The sequence below is a fragment of the Eurosta solidaginis genome, chromosome 3, assembly GCF_040869045.1.
Source record: "Eurosta solidaginis isolate ZX-2024a chromosome 3, ASM4086904v1, whole genome shotgun sequence".
Lineage (NCBI taxonomy): Eukaryota > Metazoa > Arthropoda > Insecta > Diptera > Tephritidae > Eurosta > Eurosta solidaginis.
The window spans coordinates 282,448,925-282,473,111 of NC_090321.1; the positions used below are offsets into that span (position 1 = coordinate 282,448,925).

The following is a 24,187-nucleotide window of genomic DNA, read 5'->3' on the forward strand; positions in this document are numbered from 1 at the left end:
TTATAATTGTACGGGACACCAAATTTTTCGTTGGCAAAAAATCGCGGGTTCGAATCGAGCTCAAGGCCTAACAATAATTTTTTATCATTATTATTGTTATGATAAATTTTTTCTTAATTGAAAAAATTTTTAAATTAGAATAGAAGAAAGAAAAAATTTAGACAACTGCCAAAGCTTCTATTCTAATTTAAAAATTTTTTCAATTAAGAAAAAATTTATCATAACAATAATAATGATAAAAAATTATTGTTAGGCCTTGAGCTCGATTCGAACCCGCGATCTTAAATTCAGTAGGCCGATATAACAACAAAAATTGTTGGCAAAAAATATTTCTCACAAAATTGAGCAGAAAAACTTTATGCCGCCAACGTCTAACGGCTGCTAAGGCTGCTAAGACTGCTTAATTTTTGGCTGAAAGACCTGTACTAAAACGACAGAACTGGCATTAGCTGAAAATGCCCTTGTAATTAGGGTGCATAGCCATAATTTGACTTTCAGCTCATTTAAGCCAATATTTTGTATGTGTTAATGTTTTTGATCACGGTAGGGAAGTCCAGAATATAAGCGTAGTTGCAAAAAGCCAACACGAGTTTGAATTAATTGTGTTGAATAAATTTGATAATAAGGAATAAAAATAAATAAATGTAAGGCGCGATAACCTCCGAAGAGATCTAAGGCCGAGACTCTCTTCCAATGTGCGTCGTGCTCCTCTTGATTTTTCCCTACAAATTGGCCGGACGGGACCTACATGTTTTATGCCGACTCCGAACGGCATCTGCAAGGCAGATGAGTTTTCACTGAGAGCTTTTCATGGCAGAAATACACTCGGAGCGCTTGCCAGACACTTCCGAGGGGCGACCCCGCTTAGAAAAATTTTCTTCTAATTGAAAAACCTTATTTCTAAAATGTTGATGTTGCTTTGCCCGGGAGTTGAACCCAGGGCATACGGTGTGATAGGTGGAGCACGCTACCATCACACCACGGTGGCTGCCATGATAATAAGGAATAACTCATATAAATAACAAAAATAAAATTAAAGAAAAAAAAACTTTTTTAAAAATAAGCTTTTATTATTGGTTAGTAAAATTAATTAAAAAGTAAAAAATAAATTTAATGTAAAGAATTATAACAGTTTATAAGTTCATTGTAACCTTTATCGATTCTTCGTCTGCGACAATAAAATTCCATATTGTACATAATAATATATTTTTAACATTAAAACTGTACACCTAAATTATTAAATCTTACAGTTTATATCACAGTCCTAATTTTATTAATAAAATGTTACTAAGGTCTGCTGAGCGCGCCTGAAAATATTCCACACAATTTGGATTAAAAGCATATAGTTTACATATGTACCCAATCGTATTTAAAATGAATAACAACAAAAAAGGCAATAGCTACTTACGCCCCGATTCTGAGCGTTACCTGTAAAATAGTATCCAGAACATTATGTAACCGAATATCGTTACCAGTTCTTTTATCCGCGATTCTGGCCCAAGTGGTAACGCTGTCATCACTGAAAAACTCACCAGTGTCTGTGGAGAAATTTGAAAGGTAGTTTTTTTCGTTTTCAACGTTGGCACTTTGGTCCATTTGGACCAAAAATGGTCCCTTCCAACCCCATTTGGTCCGCTGGTCCTTTTTCTTCAATGTCGGTCCTTTTTAGTCTTTCTTTTTCGCTCAGGTAAAAATTCACAATATTGTCCAAAAATTCACCACACTTTCGTTAGCCCTCATATAATTTTGAATTTACTTCTATGGAACTCTCACCATAAAAAATTGCTGTCAATAAAATGTACCAGAACAATAACATTTCACCTAGGATATAATTTATGCCAGACATTAAAAAGAAAAGTGTTGGCAAACACATTGTCGTTAATTGTTTATGAAATAACCGACTAATCAACAAAAAAAAAACTCTTATTTTATAATAATATTAATAACGGCTAGATATTTCGATCGATTATCAATCACTATGTAAAATATATGAAAATAAAAATTGCTACTAGCCTAGCATAGCTTACAACGAGCACTCTGCCGTGAGCGTAACAATTTCAAAACTTATACAAAGAAATTCTATGCATTACTTCTCGTTTGGCACGTTGATATTTAAATCTTTCTCACCCAGCTCAATGAGTTCAAGGAATTCCAGGACTATTGTTGTGTTAAGCCACGCAAGGTAATTGAAAACTAAGTATCTTGGCACAAGAAATATTTTAACTCGAAGACAGAAGGAAGCAAATGCAAAAGAGATTTGATTTCGGAAGAAATGTTTTGTATAAAATTATTCCCGTAGGTGCTAGCAGAATCCCTGAGGCCTGAGATCAAAACTCACACTTACTGAATCTAGGCTCTGATATGAAGTTTAAACGTTAAGGAAAAAGTAAGCATCTATAAAAATAACACGAACAAAATTGCCTAATTTTATTTATGATTTACTGAGTTTTCCACATACATAGTTCGGCAACACCAGAAAGCAAATTATGAACCGTTTGTTACTAAAATCTAACTCACTATACATTTTATTTCATTGCAATCAACAACATAATGCTAGAACCAAGTACTTTGTGACCAAAACTAGGTTCACAACGTTTGGTTGGTGAAAGACATAAACCTATCCTATGTCAAAATATAGTACCATTTTTGGTTGCATACACACATATTTGTTTGATCAGCTTGAATTAATTATGTTTAGACAATTTTATATGGAAACATCCTAAAATTTTGTATTTTATACTAATAAAATAAAACAAAAATTTGGTCCTTCTTTTCGATGAATTTTGGTCCCAAATGAAAACATGGTGGGGGAACCGTGTTCGCTTTACCGAAAATGTCTCACTTGTAGATACGAGGTTAACAAATAAACGGGTCGATGTGTATATGCATGATAAGTTTCTACATAGGTATATTGTAATTTATTCTGTGAAAGTTCATAATGTAAACAAAAATAGCAAGAGGCAACACTTTTTTATTATTATCTTTACTTATTTGCGCTTACAATTCTTTATTTTTTAGTTTTGCCTTTTTCTAAACAACAGCTGTTGTGTGGTTATTTCGGTGTTACCACCTACTTTTGTGGGTAAAAAATTATCCGGCTACTTTCGCGGGTAGAATACCAAAAGGGTGTAAAAGTTGCCACATGATTTCGTTGCCGTGGTGAAGAGTGTTGTTACCACACTAGAATCGGGGCGTAAGAGACAATTTACAAAGCGTGGAGAGAGGCATCCATTTTGGCTGAGTGGATAGAGTAATCTGCCTTTACACCAGTACGAAGTATGAGTGTTGAAGGTTTCGAGTTCAAAACACATCTCTCGAAAAGATAGCTAATGAAGAAGCGAAATGCAGAAACATATCCTAGTAAATATCGCAGTGTGGAAGTTTTGCAATTTTTCTCTAATATCAATAAAAGGAATAACGTTTTGGCGATTCATAGCAGAAAGAAACCTACTTTTTCTCATCGAGATATTTCGTTTCGTCTAGTAGAAAATAAGAAAGGTTTTCGAATGGATTTTGTTTTTAAAAACTGTTTCTATTTCAATGACCGCTACCTTAAGTGGCATATGTTAAATAAATTGAAATGCTTTATTATCTTCCTTTTACAATGTTCAAGAGCAAACATCTCAAATATGTATTATTATTATTATTACCGTTATTTATTTTTTTGGTTGACCTTATTCCAATCTTCTTTAATTTCCTTTGCCACCCACATTCAAATATTTTCTTTATCATTATGTTTTATTATTACATGCAATCTATAAAAAAATTGTACACGCAATAAATCGTTACGAATTCATAAATAAATACCGGAAGTTTTTGCATTTCGCCCCGGGCATGCTGAGTAGAATTTAGTTTATGCTAAGCGTATGACTATGCAAGAAATCGAAATTGTTACATCATATGCACATACATATATGTACGGATGTGGGTGTGGATAGACGTGATTCATTACAAACAATACATAAGAGAGTATTTTTGGGCCGCCAACCCACTGGAGGGTTTCCAATTTTGCACATCATATTTTAATTTAATGATAATTTGTGAGAATCCCTCGTTAGCTCTGGTCACATTCTCTAAGCGTTAAGGTTAGTTTGATGCAATATACATATATAGAAATACATATTACTCATATATACAAATGTTGGTGCTTCATTACTTTGGCCGTGGGGTTGCTTTGTGTCCTTTCATAGAAAATTTTCTTTTACCTAATTTAGGCTACATGCGGTTTGGTATTGAAGAAAAAATTATGATAATCGTTTGGGGAACACCTTGAGCTATCCGGCTACTCATTAAGTATATTTACTAAAGGAAAGTAACACATTATTTTGTTATTTTCTTTACTTTATCTTTTTATTATTTTCCTTAATTCATGTTCTTACACAGCTGCGCCAGGATAATAACGGTTTTACAAGAAACAAACTCAAATACTTAGGAGGTGGGAAAATTTTGCTTTAGCCCTCGTTGAATCGAAGTAATAAATTTTCCAAATACCTTCATAATCTTGTAACAAAGTTGGGTATGCATTGATTTGAACCTTTTTAAAGATTTTATGGAGAAAGAATATAAAGCTCCTTTTCGGTGTGTCTGATAGTTAGGAAAATGTTTGTTGTGCGGCAGATTTTGTCCTGCAAATTCTACTATTTGCAGACACACTATCCTTGCCAAGTTATATAGACTGAGTGAAGATAATCAAACTCGGTAAAAGACCACGTCCACTTTTCCGAAAGGTCTAATTCTAACAAAGTTTGCAATAATTCTATGGTACTTTGCTACATCTGACTGATATTCTACCAACAACAGCATTTCAAGGGAACAGCTGGGTATGTAATGTTCGGTTTCACCCGAACTTAGACTTTATTGGTTCTTTATTCCATGGATTACATTCGTTGGACTGCAATATCCGAAGGAATGCACTCCGCAAACCTTGGTATTCCTTTTGCTTTTCACTGCTATTATTCCCTGCAAAAATCGCGAGTACTCCATGCATGCATGTATGGAGTACTCGCTATGGACCATGCGAGTGCTCCAAAATTAACCACAATTCATACAAAAAAGATGGTCCAATTAACGTTGCGATGTCCTAGGACTGGACCATATACTCCAGCTCCGCATTACATCAGAGTAATCCATGCAATATCCACAGTCCAATAAAGATCGTAATCACTACAATCGTTAAAAACGAGCAATGATCGGCTTACAATATGTTCGTGTAGAAATATGAGTTGGTCCATTGCTGCATTGCAATGGAGTACAATGGTAAGTACTCCAGTGGACCACATGATCCAACGACTTTTGCAGGGTTCGCTTACGGAGTGGTTTTGAATTTTGTTATTCCATAAAAAGAACGCTTTTAAATATTATTATTCCATATGAGAAATGAAAAGGAATGATTAGACCGGACTAACAAAAGGCAAGAATGACTAAAAAAAATTATTCATTATTCCAAATTTGGCCTGCAAAAGCAATCCACACATCCGATGTACATGCGCTTTTGACGTTTACTCAGAGAAACTTGGCAAGAACACGAATGGTTAAAAGACATTTCATTATCTTAGTTTTGTACTATAGTTACTTAACGCAGTTCCATTTGTTTTTTAAAGCCAACCTGACAACTGGGAACGTTAAGCGTAATGCGAATGAGGTCAAGTTAACGCTTTCAAATGACTCATTTGGAAGTACGCATTTGAAGCGAATGGGAATGCATGAATTTCATTCCAGGGTGATTGTACTCCTTCAAAAATCTGTTAGTTAGGGGGGCAATATTAATAAGTCTCAGACGACTGGTGTAGATTATAAAAGGAAGCCCATTGAAAATCTCAGGGAGGTCAGAATTGTTTTTGAATTGATTCGATTCGATCAGGCTGAACTTGGTAAATCGGGTTCAAAATTGCTGAACCGTATTCCACTAACGGTCTAACCAATGTGGTGAGGAGACCATCGCTTTACGAATGTTAAAACACTTCTAGCCTTACTAAAAGTGATATTAATAAGAAGGTTGAAACTAAATTTGCTGTCCATCGTGAGGTTGTGTTTGTTAATGTTATGGCTTTTTTTTTTTTATTATTTTGATTAATTGCAAAAATCATTTTCGTTTACGGTAAAAAGCCATTCTCATTTGTTTTGTTTGTGTGCAGACTTCCATTCCTTTTAAATACATACAAACATTTTCTTAGAAGGGTTAAAATGACTATTATTCACGCATTAGCGGAAGCACAAAAAGGCATGAAGTTAACTCCTTTTGCTCCCATAAATTTCACGCAGTTCAATTATTTATCGATAGTGAATAAACGAACGATTAAATGAAATTTGGGTCAATTGGCGCGCTGCTGCAGGACTTTTTTAACATTTTATTTGTTTTATTTCACTTTTGTGTGTAAACTGCAATTGATCCCACCATATTCCATTTACCAATACTCATTTTCTTTGCGTGCCAATTTCTTACTGGTTTTAAATTTATGCTTCTCGTATTGGCTCAGGTGCAAAATATTGCTCCGAGTCTGATGCTGCTTACTTTTATTGTCCTTACCAATTGCCCAAATGGGATGTGTAAACAAACTGGGAAAATTTATGCGTTTCTACGCAGAACGTTATGTGTTCTGTGCGCCATCTGTCGTACGGAAGTAGATGCAAAACCTCTTCGGTGGAAAAAAGTACTCAGCCATATAAAATGTTTGCAATAGAAAGTGTAGAAGTAGAAAGCAGTGGCTGGTTTGAAAGGCAGTAAAGTAATGTTTATCACTGGATAAATTGTATGCAATCTTATGTTATTATATTTAAACTCAAAGAAAATCATAAATAAATTTATTTTCTTAAAGCACCTAAAATTTATTTTCACAATTATAGCAACTATTTTACTAAAACCAATACAAACGGATTTTCCAAACAAACTTTCACTTACCTTTCCACTCAACACCGAACGTGCAGCAGATATTTCGCTTGGCGGCACGGTACCTGCTTCTGTACCTAAAGTCCTGATCACGTTTGAGAGTCCCGAGGGCACTGAAAGGCCATGCGAGTTTTCAGCTCTCACAAGAAACACATACGAGGTGGCTGGTTTTAAACCAGATATCTGAAAAGAAAAATTATAAAAAGTTATTAATACCTATTAAAGTTGCATATTTTCTAGCAGCGAGGTTTCTAATAACACTGCACAACAGCAATAAAGGTATTTTTTGAAAGGTGGCGCAGATATATATTTAAAAAAAAATGTATAGCCCAGCTCATCTCATTTACTTTAAATTTGCGTTTAAAGTTAAAATGACCCACGGTGGATCCTGTGGCGATGTGTGCAGAAACTTGATGAGTTAAGGCATTGGTTCCTGATTAATATTGGCCCTTGTCAAATAAGTTACATTTCATTGTAACACTTGGAACTTTCACCATCTTTCTTCCGCCACTTTTTCACATTTGTTGCTAAATATTTACTTGGCATTTTCACTTCAGGGACTAACAAAAATATGGAATGACTAATCGTGGGTGGTTGATAGGTGGTTTTTGAACTTAACGCGTTTAAACAGACAGTCGGTTAGCGTTTGCTTTAACGACGATAATTCGTTGAGTTCGAGAGGTTTGACACAAAGCAAGACTGAAGGTCGTAGATAAGAGTGAGCACCCTCTGCGAGCAATATGTTCTCTATGGCTACCTGCTGAACTTTCGTACCCAGGAAATATTCTCCAATTCATGCGGTATTGTAATATTAACCTCCCGAATTCAAAAGTTTCCAGAACAGAGCACGTGGGTGCATTCACGTGAGTGCTAAGGGTGTCATCGATTTGTTTTACGGCTTGTGATTGCCAAATTAGCAGGAATGACACTAAATCCCTTGGGGAAGTCCAACTTGAAAGGGGCATTGGCTTTCTCAATCCCTCCAAAGATCTGGGAAGCATGGAAATAAATCTTGCACAGCTTCACAGGTTTTTCGAGATTTCCGAAATCTGTGGGGCTCTCATATAAGACACCTCTATGAGTTTTAACTATGAGCATAGCATGGATATGTACAATGTTGGGAGGGGTAACAGTTATTGAAATACTAAAAGGGACATCACCATAAAAAGGTGCATTTATCCAACAAAATTGTTTTCCTATAAAATGTATAGTACCTGATTATTCTCCCTATAAAAATTTTATGGACAATAAAAACATCTGGCCCTTCTTTCTTCTTTCTTCTGCTTGCCTATGAGACACTTTCTTGTTTTCTTTCTGATTCTGTAGAGAATAAATATTTTCTCCGAACAATTTCCTGACTTTCTTGAGATTAGAATGAGACTCTTCGGATATGATTTCGAAAAATTTAGAGGTTGTTGTCGGGATTGTTTGGAGACTAGTCCAGGATGGTTTGCAGATTATTTTTATTGTCGTTTTATATCTAGTGTCGAATTACTTCAGGATTACTTTCGCGATCATATCGGTATGGTTTAGGGACTATTTCAGGACAACTTCGTGACTGTCAATAAATTTGGCTTTGGCTTCTTACAGGCAGATAGTAGAATGCATACATTTAGTGAAACTAAATTTCTTACGGCGGCTGCGGCGGTGTAATGGTAGCGTACTCCACCTACCACACCGGACAAAGTAACATTGAAAATTTGGAAACAAGTTTTTTCAATTAGAAGAGAGTTTTTCTAAGCGAAGTCACTCCTCGGCAGTGAACTGGCAAACACTCCGGTCTGTATTTCTGCCATGAAAAGTTTCTCAATGAAAATTCATTTGCCTTGCAGATGCCGTTCGGAGTCGGCATAAAACACGTATGTCCCACCCCGCCAATTTTTAGGAAGAGTTAAAAGGAGAACGACGCAAAGTGGAAGAGAAGCACGGCCTAAAAACTCTTCGGAGGTCATCGCGCTTTGCATTTATTTTTTATTTATACATTTCTTACGTACCGTTACTTGCTGATCAGGCACACGATGAGCGGCAATCACCCAACCTGTCTGCAGATCCGAGCTGAAGTACTCCACCGTATAGCTGTAAAATGGAAGCAAAATAAAAAAGTTATTTAAGAATATATGAAAATAAGTATCATAAGGAAAGTTGTAAATGGCAATAAACAACTACACTGAAAGAGCAGTTTTTTTAATCATGGTTTCTTCTAAGTTTTAAAATATTTTTTTAATTTTTTTTTTGTGTACGAAAATGATAAAATGTTTTGAATAGCGAAAAGATGCCGAAGAAGCGATGACTGACGTAGAAAGGTCTAGATGTACAATATCTACATAAATATGCATCCATGTTGCTGTGAACGTTGCTGACGAAGGTCATTAAAATTTGCATTTTATATCCAATCTAAGTAGATAATTTTGGCATAGAGAAAGAAAGAACGAACTCGTTTTCAGAGAGAAGACAACATGAAAAAAATAAAAACATAATTGAAAATAAATTGTTTTCATACATACATATGTGTGCACAAACATTAGTGGGAGTTGACTTGAAAGCGAGACATTAGCATTTTGTTTACACTCACATATTCACTATTAGAGAGCAATTTCACATATAAAAATAGCCACTTTGGTAGCAATTTAAATGCAAAGAGAATTTCTTAAGTTGTAATAAATGGTATTTCGTATAAGTGTAATATGTAAAGGTTGATATAACGGTACCTTTAAAACTTAACGCATTGCAGTCGAAAGCTAGCAAACAATCATACATACGAGCTCACAGAGTAATATGATTGTGGCAATGGGCAACTATAGGAGCCGATAATTCCAGTAAAAAGAAATGCTTCAAGCGAATAAGTTTTTGGATTCTCCTAATGGTAGCCGATAAATTGACAAAAGCTTTCCAATTTTTGTATATTTGGCTGCTATATAAGTTCAACTGAAAAAAAGGCGTATTGGCCAAGTACTCGTGAAGCTTCCAGTGGTTGAATTTCAACCACAACAGACAAAACCTTACCAGAAACAAAAAAATGCGGGCTTTTGGTATGAGCTTCGTCGACTTCGGTAACAGCCGCTAGCGAGATATTATTATTTCAATATCGTTCTTCTATTTTCGGGTTCATAGGTTTGTTATAACCGATTCACAGGCTTGTTTTTAGCGGCTTATCAGCGACGGGTTACAGATGTGTAATCGATTTCATATTGAAGTTTTATCGGCATCTACTTCATAACAAACCTATGAGTCGAAAGCTTTTTGGTAAAAAATCCTTAGTATTTTGATATCAGATCGATCAACTTCCGATAAATAAGCGATAACTCTTCGACAATAAATCAAATTTCCAATAATATATCGATACATTTTTGATAAAAGTCGATTAAATCTTTGATATATTTTTGAAAAAGAATCAACAAATTTTCGATAACAGATCGACAGCAGGTCGATAACTTTTTAAACCTGGGGATAACTTTTCGCTAAATAACCGACAACGTTTACGTAATAAACCGATACATTTTTTACAAAATATCAATAACTCTTCCATAAATAATCGATAACTGTTCGATAACTAATCGACATATTTTCGACAAAAACCAAGGAAAGAAGGAAGGATTGCAGGTAAAGACAAGAAAAGAAAGGAAAAAAGGGCTTAGGAAAGGGCAGGAAAGGTTAGGAAAGGGAATAATAGGAGGAAGGAAATGCAAGGAAATGAAAAGAACGGAAAGTAAACGAAAGGGTAAGAAAGAAAAGGAAAGCAAAAAAAAAAAAAAAAAAACAGGAAAGAAAAAAAGGAGGAAAGCAGGGGTAGAAGTAATGCTCCTATTTACAAACGATTATTCGGCTAATAGACTTCCTGCAAAATGTCTTTCCCAGAACTTAGTAGGATTCTAGTTCCAAGGATGCCGAAGAAGCAAAGTGCAAAAAGGAAGAGCTGCAAAAGGCTTACAATAAATCCAAAACGTCATTAAAAATCGCAGAATTGATTGAAAATTTACAAAAAAAAAAAAAAAAAGACTCAAATGCAGGAACTAAGTCAATAGCTTAAATTGACTGCTACTAAACCACTTTTCGATTATTATTCCAATATTCGATTATCAAGAGTTCTGATAAGAAGCTAAAACCGAACCCAAAGCCGAAGACGGAACCGAAACCGGATGCCTATTTGCAATATATTATGAAAGTTTTAACGGTTTCTTATCGGCGAGTTATCTGTTTGTTATATGTAGATGTTTTATCGACGAGTTATTGTTATGTCATCGAAGTGTTATACATTTTCTATCGGTAACAAGAGTTACTTATTTTTGGTCGGTTGTTATCAATTTATTAAGGAAAAGTTATTGATTATTATTCGAAAAGTTATCGATATAATTTCCAAAAGTTATCGATAACTTGTTGATATTTATTCGACGTGTTGAAGGTTTGTTATCGATGAGTTATCGGTTTTTGACGGTGTGTTAATGTTGATTTTTTTATCAAAAAAGTTATCCATTTATTATTGAAAAGTTATTAGTTTGTTATCGGAGTGTAGTAAATTCTTATTCGGCGTGTTACCGATTTGTAAAAGTATCGATTTTCCATCAAAAAGTTATAAATTTGCCTTAAAAAGTTTTCGATTTTTTATCGAAGTATTACCAATATGTTATCGGCGTGCTGAACTAGCTCTAGCTAATTTAAAACTTTAGGAGTACTTGGCACTCACGCCTTTAAAAACTTTCTAACTTTTTATCTTGAGATTTTGCACAATTTTCTTGAGTTTGCAGTTTTGTATCCCAATCAATTTTAGTCTAACAAAGTACAAGTAATACGACCTTCAAAACTCATATTGATTTTTGACCATTGCTTTCCGATCTTTTACTTTTCTTTTATTGGAAGGGCTCATAGGCATATTTTTTATGTGGAAGAAAGTGATGCATAAATTATATTAGCAAACCTCATCTTATCAGCAAATACGTTATTCTTAATGTTTAAGCGATAAAAAAATTATCGTTATCGCCTTTTTTCTTAAACTCTTTTATTTCCAACTTAGAGCTCATTTCCTTCCCTATTTGTTAGTGAGAACTAGAAATAATCATCATAGCCTTTTGAAGAAAATTATTTTTGTAAGTAAAGCTACAAGTTTAGATATAATGGATATCGTGTGGATGCCAATGGATCTATTACCGCAGTAGAGTAGGGCAGAATAATTTAGCAGCGCGGACTATGAAGTTAATACGGCTTCTTGCTAGCTTCCCATGTACGTTGATAGATACCAGCAAGCTCAAACTGAATAAGCGATAAGACCATATTGTTGGCGGCACCTTAAAAAATCTACGTAAAACGAACTTTATTTTTAAATTTGATTGAATTCAGCTTATTATCTTTACAGAAAACTATTCAATCTTAAAAAGGCAAGAGTTTTGAAAAGGCTTCCACAAAGTATCTTATACATATATCGTTCCATATTATCGGGCATACATCGAAAGGCTCTATGAACGATTTTAAGTGATATTAACTATTTGTGATCACCTTTGCATGAGTCTTTTGCTCATCCTGTGCAGAATTTGAATACCAAACATTAAACAACACTCTACTAGGTTATTTAATTTCCCTTGCAAATAGAAAATCGCTTGAAATATGCATTGCTGCCATAGCTGCAGGTCTGGGCGTGTATATCGAATGCAATGCAATTTCTCAACAACAACAGCAACCGAAAATAGTCAAAAGATATGTAACTTTTTATAAGAGGAATGTTGATAAAAGTGTAGGAAATGCAAAGATAACAATAAAGCAAGAAATGAGCTACTTTCGAATGCAAAGAACGTGCATATGAATGTACATGTGCATATGTGTGTGAAAAGAGTTAACATTGCATGCAGTTAGCAAATTTTAATGATGCCCGAAAAAGTCGAGAAAGCAAAAAAAAAATATGAACGCAAAACAATCGCAACATGCAACTTGCCACAATTTGAAATGCAGCCAAATATTTCCACCTACAAAAACAAACGCAATGCGAGGGGAATACGCTTTATAGTGAATGTTTCGGCGTGGCGTGTGCCATTTTATACTTTTGATTATGTTAATTTGCGCTGAATCTAAGTCGCCATCAAACAGAAGAAGAAATAGACAAAAAAAAAATATTTAAAAAATGGATTATTCTGAATTTAAAGTCCAGCGAGTAGTACAAATATTAAAGGCAAGAGCATGCTTGAACTATCGTCAATGTATGTAAGTTGAGCAGATATGCTACGGAAGTGTGGTAACTGGCAATCGAATCCGGAATCGGATTTTCAAAACTTGGTTCATCGGAATCGGAGGCGCAACCTGAACCGAGAGCAGATGTTGGAACTTGGAACAATTGATTTAAGTTACAACTTTTTACCACAATGAAAACATGTGAACCGATTCTCAAGTGAATCTCCACTAACTGAGTTCTCCGAGTACCTGCCTAGTAGTAAAAACAGCCGACGATTCGTAACAACAAACGATTATTCGTAACATTCTTAATGTATCCAAAATAGGTGTTTGACCGCAAAAAAAAAATAAAAAGAAAATACATTACAGGCGCATACTTACGGTCGCGCCCAACAACAACATTGACCGCGAAAATGCTGAAAAATGCATTCGCTTTGTAGGCATGCCACATGCAACATATCAATGATTTGCTTTAGCCACTAAGCCACTTGCGGTTATTTAAACACACACACAAGCAAAAGTACACTTACACAAACCCTAAGCGCGGTATGCATTTTTGCAACGTCAGTGTCATAATCAGGGTTCGAGACAACGAAAAGCAAAATTGTAGTAAAAATTAGGAAAAGTCAATTTTTTTTGATCGGTGCATATATAATTTTGTGATATCAAGTAATCCCTCAAAGTCTTACGGTGCCAGTCGCCCTATCCTCCATATCTTATAATTACAGCGGCAGATTGCACGCATCTCCGTCTGCCGCATCGTTCTTAATGGCGACCTCCACCGGAAAGTGTAAGGTTTTGGCTGACATCAAGCATATGGCAGAATTCTCACAAATTTCTGCACCAAACCAGAACGCCATGTAAGAACGCCTTGGAAGAAGACCTCAACGTTTGGGAATTGCCCTTCTATAGTAGTTACAGGCAACCGAAACCTTTCAAGCTCTGCCCTCCACATTTAGCTTGCATGACTGCTTACTTTCAAGAATAAATCCCAGGTACTTAACCCCTGGTTTGCTAGGGTATATAGCTATAATCCACATGATTCACAATATCTGTTTACAACAGCAAGATATATGTAGCTGTAAAACGCCTCTTAGGGTATTCAGAAATTTTGCCATATTATTGTAAGATATCGTTGATGGCTCTTTCTATGTCAAAAAAGGCAGGCAACACCTTCTTTGCTCCGGCGAACCCCTCATACAGTTTGAAAACCGAATGAATAGCCGTTTTCATAGAACTGCGCTCACTTTAGAGAAACCCTGCTTATTACGCATAGATCGGCCAACGTCTTCAAAAGGAAATGATTTTTTTTAATTCTTTGGCTTTTTCACCCACTTCCCTCTTCTCATACCTGACTTTTCATTCCACTCTCGCCTCCATTAGCCATATTCATTCTCACTCTACCTTTCAAGTGGTAAAATATATTCTATAACTTAGACTAGGCAACGGCTAATAATGCATGCTTTTTTGGAATGGACCGGTTTGGGTACTTATTGGTTCTAGTCTAGGCGAAACAACTACCCATCTGCCAAATAGATGAATCGTTACTAAAGTACTTATGTTTCGAACTGAAAACAATTCGGAAAGTTATCCGGTAATAACTGCCGAGATTTCTTAACAATGTTTAAAGTAGTAAACCTACTACGATTGCAGTGCAATTCTAACCCTGCTCAACCAAATTTGTTAAATGTTTATACGCGCCCTGCTGTAGCCAAGCCATGGCGAAACGCTATGCAACTAATCAGAGAGCAGCTACAGCCGTTAAATGGCCTAAAGCTGCCGTTGCTACAAAATACCGTATTATTATTTTTTCTGCTTTTCTTGGAAGCCTTTTTCAAGACAGCCGCTAGATTGTGTTGCAAGTATACAATAATGTATTGAAATTGACGGTCTCAAAAAATATCTGAAAAAAAAAAATAAATAAAAATAAAAACAAAACTTCGAAAACTGCGCTGATAACTACATATAATGCACTTCAAATTGGATAACAAAAAAAAAAAAAAACTACCACAAACAATGCTTTAGCCACATGCTGTCTGTTGCAATAGATTTACTCAACAAAGTTTAAGTTGCAATGGCGAAGGATGCAACCAAAAACCAGGCAAAATGCATCCGAAATTTAAGCGCTTCACAGCAAATTACTCCATTGGCAGGATTTTTGTTTGTTACAATGACTTTTATTCATATTTTTGTCGTATTTCTAGTCAAGCTGAGCTTTCTCCACCACTTAACTGTTTTTTATCATTTTAATAACACATCGACATGGACACTTGTCTATTGGAATTCAGATTTTTGGGGGCAAAAGCAATTTTTTAGCCAGTCAACTCGAATGAATTCGTAAAAGAGGAGTTTCGCTATTAATGTGTTACAATATATCCTTTAGCATTTTTGAATATAAACCGTTTTTAGATGGGCATGGTTTTGAATTCGAAGGCAATGACACAACAAAGGTGAAACGATCATTTTAAAAAGTAGTCAGCCAAGGTTTTAAATATAACAAATCGGCATTAGTCCAGGTGCGAACTACTTAATAGTCTGCAGAAGGCGCTACTCTTACCAAAAGTCGACAATATTAAGTTTTGTCATCAAATTCATTCAGGAACTTAAAATATGACTGGATGGAAATCGATCACCAGGAGGCTGAAGCAATTTCTAGAAAAAGGATTGTGATAGAGTAAAGTATTGCAACTTTGAAAATCTATTCGGTAACTCAAATAACAGTAATTCAGGCATAAGCGAGGGAAAAGTCCGTTAAATAGTTGGCGTATCTGGCGCAGAATTTAAGTAATTTCTATTTAACAAGAAACTGAATAATTTTTAAAAATTTATCACACAAATGCGAGTACTCATTTAATACGTAGCTTATAATTTATATAAACTAGCAGACCCATCAGGAATTGTTCTGTCCGAACTTTGGTCTATCTGCATAACTCTCTCTCCCCCTTTTCCCTATCCTTTTATACACTCTACCTCTGTATTTCTCTGCGTCTCTTTCTCCTTCTCCGCCTTTTTCCTCAGCTCGTTCTCTTCAGCTCACTCTCCTTCTCTCTCCCCCGCTCCATCTATTCCTTTCGTTCTTTCTTTGCCCAACTCTACCTATTTATCAAGTTCTTTCACCTTCTTTCTTTTGTTTTCTCTCCAGCTCTTCCTATTTTTCACCATCAGTCATTCCAATACCCAGTCCCAACTTCAGTTACAGTCACAACCCAAGTTAAAGTCCCAGTCCAAATCGCAGTCACGGTCCCAGTCCCAGTACAAGTGCCAGTGCAAGTCCCTATCCCAGTCCTACTCCAGGTCCCAGTCCATTATTTTGAATAAAAATAAAATAAACTGGCCGATTCTCAGACCTGATAAATATGCTCACAAAATTATATGCTCACAAAATTTAATGAGCGATGGTCGAGCTGCTTCGAGTGAGTTCCACCACAAACACTGTGACGTGAGATATTTATATATAAGACACAGCTTAACGCGAGAAACTACAATTTTCTAAGTGGCGGGTGGGACTGCAAAATCATCCGCCCATATATGTAGGTAAGTGGTTGACTTAAAAATGCTTAAATGGGAAAGTAATATCCAATATGTACCTAAAAAAATATTGTATATTTAATAAAGACAAAATAGAATCTCATTTTAGCTTGCGACGGATGGGACAAGTTACATTGGAAGCATAAGATGTGTGAATAAATTTCAATTGATTGTTTCGCCTTAAATATTCATTTTACCTTTAGTGCACCAATAAACTGAAAAAAGTAGGCTTCATAGAATGTCTTTTTCAGCGGATTGACACCTGACTATTCGTTTTATATAAATTGCTGTGAAACATGCTCAATAACTTAAAAGAAAAGTAATGGTATTTCGAAAAACTTGCTTACAACACTTCCCGAGCCACTCTTTCAGTCGTAAGGAAATAACACGGAAGATACAGAAATTTCAGTTAACTATTAAAAAGAGCTTTTTGATGAATTGCACACAATCTTATGGCTAAAATCAATACCAATTATGTACTGAAATTTCCAATGCATTTTATGTAGAAACAAAGCACTGCCCAATTACTGCTCTTAACAATCTTTCGAAGTAAGCTCTGATGCTCATATTTCCAATTATTTTCTGTATGTACTTCAGTGCATTTGTTAAACAACTTTTTTTTTTTTTGACACTCACAATCCCTCAACAATGCACATTCATTCAAACTTTCGAAGAATAAATTTTACATAAATGAAGCCATAAACTAATTTAGGAGCCACTCCAAAGCATAAATTCTCATTTATTGGTAAAATAGAGAAAAATTGTTAAACAAAGCTGAAGTCAATCACCTTCAATGCTCATGGCAAATCAGGCAAAAATCAGCTACACAAAGTAAAAATGAAATAGCCACAAAGACAAAAACTCTTGAAGTTAAAAGCTGTAATGATGGTGGTACTATATAGCCTGGAAAAAATTGGAAAGCAATTTGCTTAACAACATCGACAAAGCAAATTGTTGCATAGAATTTTGGGGAAAATTTTAAAAAAATTAGTAGTCAACCAACACCCGCAACCAAACATACCGCTAAATTTCAAACAAATTCATAAATGCATTGAAATGGTGTTGATAAAAGACTCGCTTGAGGATATGATTGTGTGTGTGCAGAAACAAAAAAATTTACTCAAAGCAAACGAGACGTTTTAGGGGCGTATGAAGAATTCTGCATGAAATTTTCGTACAAAAGCGCAATATTCAAAATTTAAAACAATAAAAAACAAAAATAAGAAACAAAAAAATTTTTTTTTTAAATTGTGCATGCATCACTCACCCTATAATTGGACTAGTCGCTCCCGGCTTCTCTTGGCTGCGCGACCAACGTAAACCGATGCTATGCTGTGTGACGTTCACCACCTTTGGTGTGCCAGGCGGCGCCGGATAAGCGCTTGGATCCACTGAACGATGCAACAGCGATGAGCTGCCCTTTTCCACCTGCCGCAATGAATAAGAACCAAACGAAAATCAAAGAAGCGTACCAGCAGGGTGATGATGATGGTGATTGTAGATGAAACAACAAAAAAATATGTTATGTTGGCCAATTCCCCATTGAACGAAACCATCAATGTTAAATGCCGTTAGTGTTGTTTTATTGTTGTGGTGAGCGCGATATGAACCGTTGATTGCCATCGGCGATACGCCATCCATGTCCATTCCAAATGCATATAAAAGTATGAAAAGAAAGGTAAAAAGAAAACATGAACACATCGGTAAGTTTTTTGTGTTACAAAAAATTAATAGATACTCAAACATTTTGGCAGGCTTTTATGTTTTTTATTTTTTTTAGTGCAAAATTTTAATAGAGGGCTCTTTTTCGCCTGCAGCTTTGCTTGTCATCAGCAACTACAGCATGGTTTATTCACTATTAGATGACATGAGTGATTGGCGTGCTGACAGGTAGTTCACTGACAATGAGCCACCGAAACCCATATATGAATATACTTAAGAGATTTTAAGTCCCACGTCCAGAAATATTTTTTTCATCATAATAAAAATGTATGTACATATTAAACCTTATGGCTGTGTTTTGAAATTCAAATAAATGCACATATGTGTATATGGGGTATTCCAACCCATTTCGACCAATTTTGAACTCGACCACTTTAGAATTGGCTGAAAGTTTTTCTTCTTTTTCTAGCTTACGAAAGACGTTTTTCAGAATTTCTTCAAATTTTTTCATCCAACTCAAAAAAAGTTATGAATTTTTAAAAAAAACACCGTTTTTGTTTTCAAAATGCTATAACTTTTTCAAAAATTGACCGTTTGGGATCTTTTTTTTTAAATTTGTTTTTAAATCGGAAAAAATACAAACAAATTTTTGAAGTTTTTTTTTTTTTTGGTAATTTTTCAGTTTTACGAGATTTTTCGAATTTCGCCATTTTTTTTTTTCTCATAAAAAGCTTCAATCAATTCTGCAATCACCCCCACTAATCCCGGAGTGGGCCGATTATTATTATATTTTTTTTTTATTTAATTGAAAAAAAAAAACTTAAACAATTTTTTTTTATATTTTTTTCGAAAAGTACATTTAAAAACAAATTTAAAAAAAAAAAAGATCCCAAACGGTCAATTTTTGAAAAGTTATAGCATTTGGAAAAAAACACCGTTTTTTTTTAATTCATAACTTAATTTGAGTTGGAAAACGGTGTTTTTTCAAAATGCTATAACTTTCAAAAATTGACCGTTTGGGATAGTTTTTTTTTTTTTTTAATTTCTTTTTAAATGTACTTTTCGGAAAAAAATACAAAAACATTTTTAAAGTTTTTTTTTTTCAATTAAATAAAAAAAAAAATAATAATCGGCCCATTCCGGGATTAGTGGGGATGATTGCAGAATTGATTGAAGTTTTTTATTAGAAAAAAAAAGAAGAAAATTGCGAAATTCGAAAAATCTCGAAACACTGAAAAAATACAAAAAAAAAAAAAAATTCAAAAATTTTTTTGTATTTTTTCTGAAAAGTACATTTAAAAACAAATTTAAAAAAAAACAAGATCCCAAGCGGTCAATTTTTGAAAAAGTTATAGCATTTTGAAAACAAAAACGGTGTTTTTTTTTTAAATTCATAACTTTTTTTGAGTTGGATGAAAAAATTTGAAGAAATTCTGAAAAACGTCTTTCGTAAGCTAGAAAAAGAAGAAAAACTTTCAGCCAATTCTAAAGGGGTCGGGTTCAAAATTGGTCGAAATGGGATGGAATACCCCATATGTATGTATATGAATTGTTATGAATTAAGAATCAAGTGACTTGTGGAGTAGTAGATAGATTGGATGCGCGCAGTGACATATCTGGAGTTTCCTCTAAAGTTTTCACTCCATCGCTAATAAAATCTGTTACACGTGTCTATATTCCATACCAAAGTCATGATAATGATACGTGAACAGCATGTTACTAGGACATATTTCTGAATTTCACTTCTTCATCAGCTATGTTTTCAGACGCTGGGCTTTGAACTCGAGTTCACCTACATTCATATTGGTTAAGGCAGATGCATTTTCCACATTTCCACTCCTTACTTTTGTTTTTTTTTTCTGCTGCTATTCATTTTGTATATATTTAATACCTACTAGTTTGGAATAATTTTCGGCACATTCAACAGAGCTTAATAAGTGGCATTGTATTTATAAAACTGCGTTATTAGCAACGCATCCGCTGTTCACAACTATATCCATATTATTTCTATGTATTTGAATAGCGCTCATATTGCTTTATACTTACTAACTTACTTATTTGGGGCTTAACTGTTTAAACGGTTATCGTCCAACACGGCGCCCCAGTCGCTTTCTCGTTAGGCTAACTGGCGCCAATTGGTAACATCAAGGGAGTTTCACTCGATATCCACCTGGCGCTTCCAGCGGAGTTGGGCCGCTCTCTTCCTCTGTGTCCGTAGGCGGTTTCCGATTATAATACTTTTTTGGACGGAGCATCTTTCATTCGCACAACATGGCCAAAGCAGCATATCCGCTGTGTTTTAAATCTGTAATTGCCGTCGCTGACGAAGTTTTTTCTCGAACACTTCCCGAACCTCTTCATTTCATGTTGTTATGGTCCACGCTCTACGAAATGGCTCAACACCACTTTTTACCACATCATTATCATATATAGCGGCATCTGGGTAACTCCTTTTCGTACTATCGAAGGTAATCTTAAAATCGACGAAGAGGTGAAGCGTGTTTATTCTTTTTTCGCGGGCTTTCTCCAAGATTTGGCGCATAGTGAAAACTGTTCAATAATAGATTTACCAGGACTGAAGCTGCGCTGATAAAATCCAATCAGCCCACTCACGATGAACTTCAATCTTTCGCACAATACGCTTGACGGGACCTCATATACGATATTAAGAAGGCGGATTATGCGACAGTTGGTGCAGAAAATCAAGTTGGTAATCATGAATTTTCGCCCTCACTCTACTTAAGTGGTTATTTCTTGTTGACACAGATATGTGAAACATGCGAGAATAGGGAAAGCACGAGGTAGAGAGAGGGAGACAAATATATAGGAGAAGGAATGGGTATAGCAATAGCAGGAGGTATAAAAAAGGAGTGGCAATAGGGATAGGAACGGGAGTAGGAATATGAACAGGAATATGAATAAGAATAGGTTAAGGAAGCGGAATAGGAATTGGTATAGGAATAGGAACAGGATTAGGATATCAGGAATAGGGAAATAGAAAGAGGAATAGGAATAAGAATAGGAGAAGGATTATGGATAGGGAAAGAAATAGGAATATGATAAGGAATAGCAATAGGGATTGGAACAGGAAAATTATTGGGAATAGAAATAGGAATAGAAATAAAAAACAGTAATAGAAATAGGACTAGGAAAACGAATAGAGTTAGAAATGGAAACAGGAATAGGAATAGGATTATGAACGGGTAAAGGAAACGCGATTGGAACAAGAACATGAGTACGAGCAGGACTAGGAAAAGAGATAGGGATAGGAATGAGAGTAGGGAAAGGGATATAATTAGAAGTCGAAATATGAACAGGAATGGGAATAAGAATAGGAAAACCATTATAAACAGGGAAACGAGTAGATATTGGTAAAAGGATAGCAAGAGGAATATAAATAAGAATAGGAACAAAAATAGGAATAGGAATGGAACATGACTAGGAAAAGGAATAGTAATAGGTAAAAGAAAATTAGTAAGAACAGGAAATGAGATCGAACTATAAATAAATGTAGGAATAGAAATAGAAATGGGAATAAGAATAAGAATTGGAATAGGAATAGCAATAGGAACTGCATAGGATAAGAATAGGAATTTTAATAGGAAACGAGAAGGAATAAAAACAGCAATAGACATAGCATTAGAAATGGAAATTGTAACAATAACGCAAGTGTAGGTAAAGGAATAGCAACAATTACAGGAATGGGAAAAGGATGAAAAATAGGCAGGAGAGAAAAGGGTAAGTTAATAAAGGCAGGTAGAACAAGAGAGAAGAGAAACGAGAAGAGGAAGATTTGTGTCTTGATTAATATGTAACACCGTACGATGACATAGAAAATACGAAAAGCAGAGGTGAGAAAAATAGGAAAGTGGCTAGAAACAGGAAATGAATCAGGAAGCAGAAGAGGGGAAATGGAACGAGAGATGATAAATGACTTGCAAGATTAAAAATTACTTCAAAATGTGCTCTAAAAGTATTTTTGAAATTTAAGAAGGCTAAAAGAAGAAACAAAATATGTATATGCTGTTAACAAGGCCAGTCTTGGACATATAGGGCGACCAATCCCCGAAACGAAGGAAATACATTTATTTGGGACTCCTAGAAGGACTGATATAAGAGTATTTTGTGCATCTGAATGTTCGCTGGGTATGTTGCAACGAGCAGCAAAAATAAGAATGGTAACCAATTTAATGATCGCTGCCAATTTAATCGAAATTTGTTTACATACGTGGAACGCGAGTATTGCAACAATTTGCGTAGCAACGCATCCTGCTGCATACAAATTTTATTTTAATAAACGTCCAACGCGAACGATGCAAAATATTTCAAGCAATTTATTTGATTTTTTTATTTTTATTTTATAAAAACAATTTTATATTTATGTAGGTTTTTAACTCTTGGCCGAAGGGCCATCAATTAATTTCAATTTTTCGCTGTATTACAAATGTAAAAACTTGGCCTGTGAATGATTGATGTCCAGCGTATAAAAATGCCGAAAAAATTTAAAAAGAATTAAGGGTAAAAATTGCTAAAGGAAGTATTGTTGAATATTGTTATGAAGGAAGAATGTGGTTCTGATGGCAAATTGATTAGAAAGAGCAGAAATGCATGACAATTTTTGTGATAAAACGACACACAGGGAGTCGATAACTTATAACCGCCCAACGCTCGCTGAGCTGACTCGAGGCCCATATATGCAGGAGCAGCCTGCAGCCATTCTCATCTGGTTAAATTGTACCGTTACGGGCTAAGAGATCCGCTTAACAGTTGCTCGGTATATCACTATGGCCCGGGATCCAGATATCTTTAATCGTAAAATAGTTCGTTGCAGTCGCAAGCGGGGTCTGACATTGCCAGCCTACTCGCGATCGCACTATAGTTGAACTCAAGGCCTATCATACCATAATCACCGCAGGATAAAATTTCAATAGTTCTTATATTATTTAATGTATAAATGTATGAAATAAAACTGGGTTATGACAATTTTCGGAAAAAATTTAGCTGTTACTATTAAACTGAATATACTCTCCTTAAAAAATAAAAGTATGGAATTCACTTTTATTCACGGATTATTAAAATTTCTCCCTGTTTTTTATAACCCAGGCTATCGATAAATGGATTGATTTTTTATTCAAAAATCAGAAATAATTTTTATTTTTTCCTCTCTTTAATTCGCTCAGTAAATAGCAGAAGTGGTCCATACGAAAATATATTGGACTCAGAAATTGGGATATGCTGTTCTGGTTATATGTATGTAATGGAACTAATCTTAAGGGCTAAGTAATGGTTTTTACAAATGATTCTTCACATTTACATTTCGGTTTTGAGTGCATAAATTACAATAAAGTAGGACCACAAATCAATGTCGTGGCAACATGTGTTTGTGGAGTTGGTTGATGCGGGCGATTTCCAGACGAATGGCCGTTGGCAATTAGCTTGGTCATCTAGATGAATCGACAGCCGTGTTGGCGTCTGCGAGCGCACATGCATACATAATTACTCATGATACACATGTGAATGTGGTCCTTTACAGCCAGGAGGACTCACGACAAGGGCACCAAATTGTTTTATGCAAATTGAGTTGAAAATTGTGCAGCAAAAGAAAACGTCAGGCAGTACGTCAGTCTTCCATTGCTTGTAGCAACTAGCGAAACAGCAAACTGCAAGAGGTTTCGAACAGTAAAAAAAAAAAACAGACAGCTTACGCCATATTACGCGTAATTTAAAGCAACATGTCACGACTGCACAGTGGGAAAAAATGTACAAAAGCCTAAGATTTTTTTTATGTTAGGTAGTATTGCACTATTTTTGCTTGTGCCGGAATGTTAATAAAAATGCTAATTTTATTGGTAAATTATGTCCTCTCCGCGATAAGTGCAATCGGTTGGAGAAGCACCAATATTTAGAGTCACATGCACAAATTACTGTAATTTAAATTTTTTTCTTTTCTATGTTTTA

The 24,187-nt window shown here is 35.1% G+C and overlaps 1 protein-coding gene across 3 annotated transcripts in view; it reads right to left on the reverse strand.

Moving 5' to 3' along the window:
• Positions 1-24,187, reverse strand: part of robo1 (roundabout 1) — a 610,999-nt gene that overhangs the window by 44,268 nt on the left and 542,544 nt on the right. For all 3 annotated transcript variants that reach the window (XM_067776766.1, XM_067776767.1, XM_067776765.1), the window contains 3 exons: positions 17,835-17,995; positions 8,881-8,962; positions 6,899-7,069 (listed from right to left, as the gene is read on the reverse strand). In XM_067776766.1, coding sequence (XP_067632867.1) covers positions 6,899-7,069; positions 8,881-8,962; positions 17,835-17,995 — 414 coding nt within the window. The remainder of the gene's footprint in view (positions 1-6,898; positions 7,070-8,880; positions 8,963-17,834; positions 17,996-24,187) is intronic.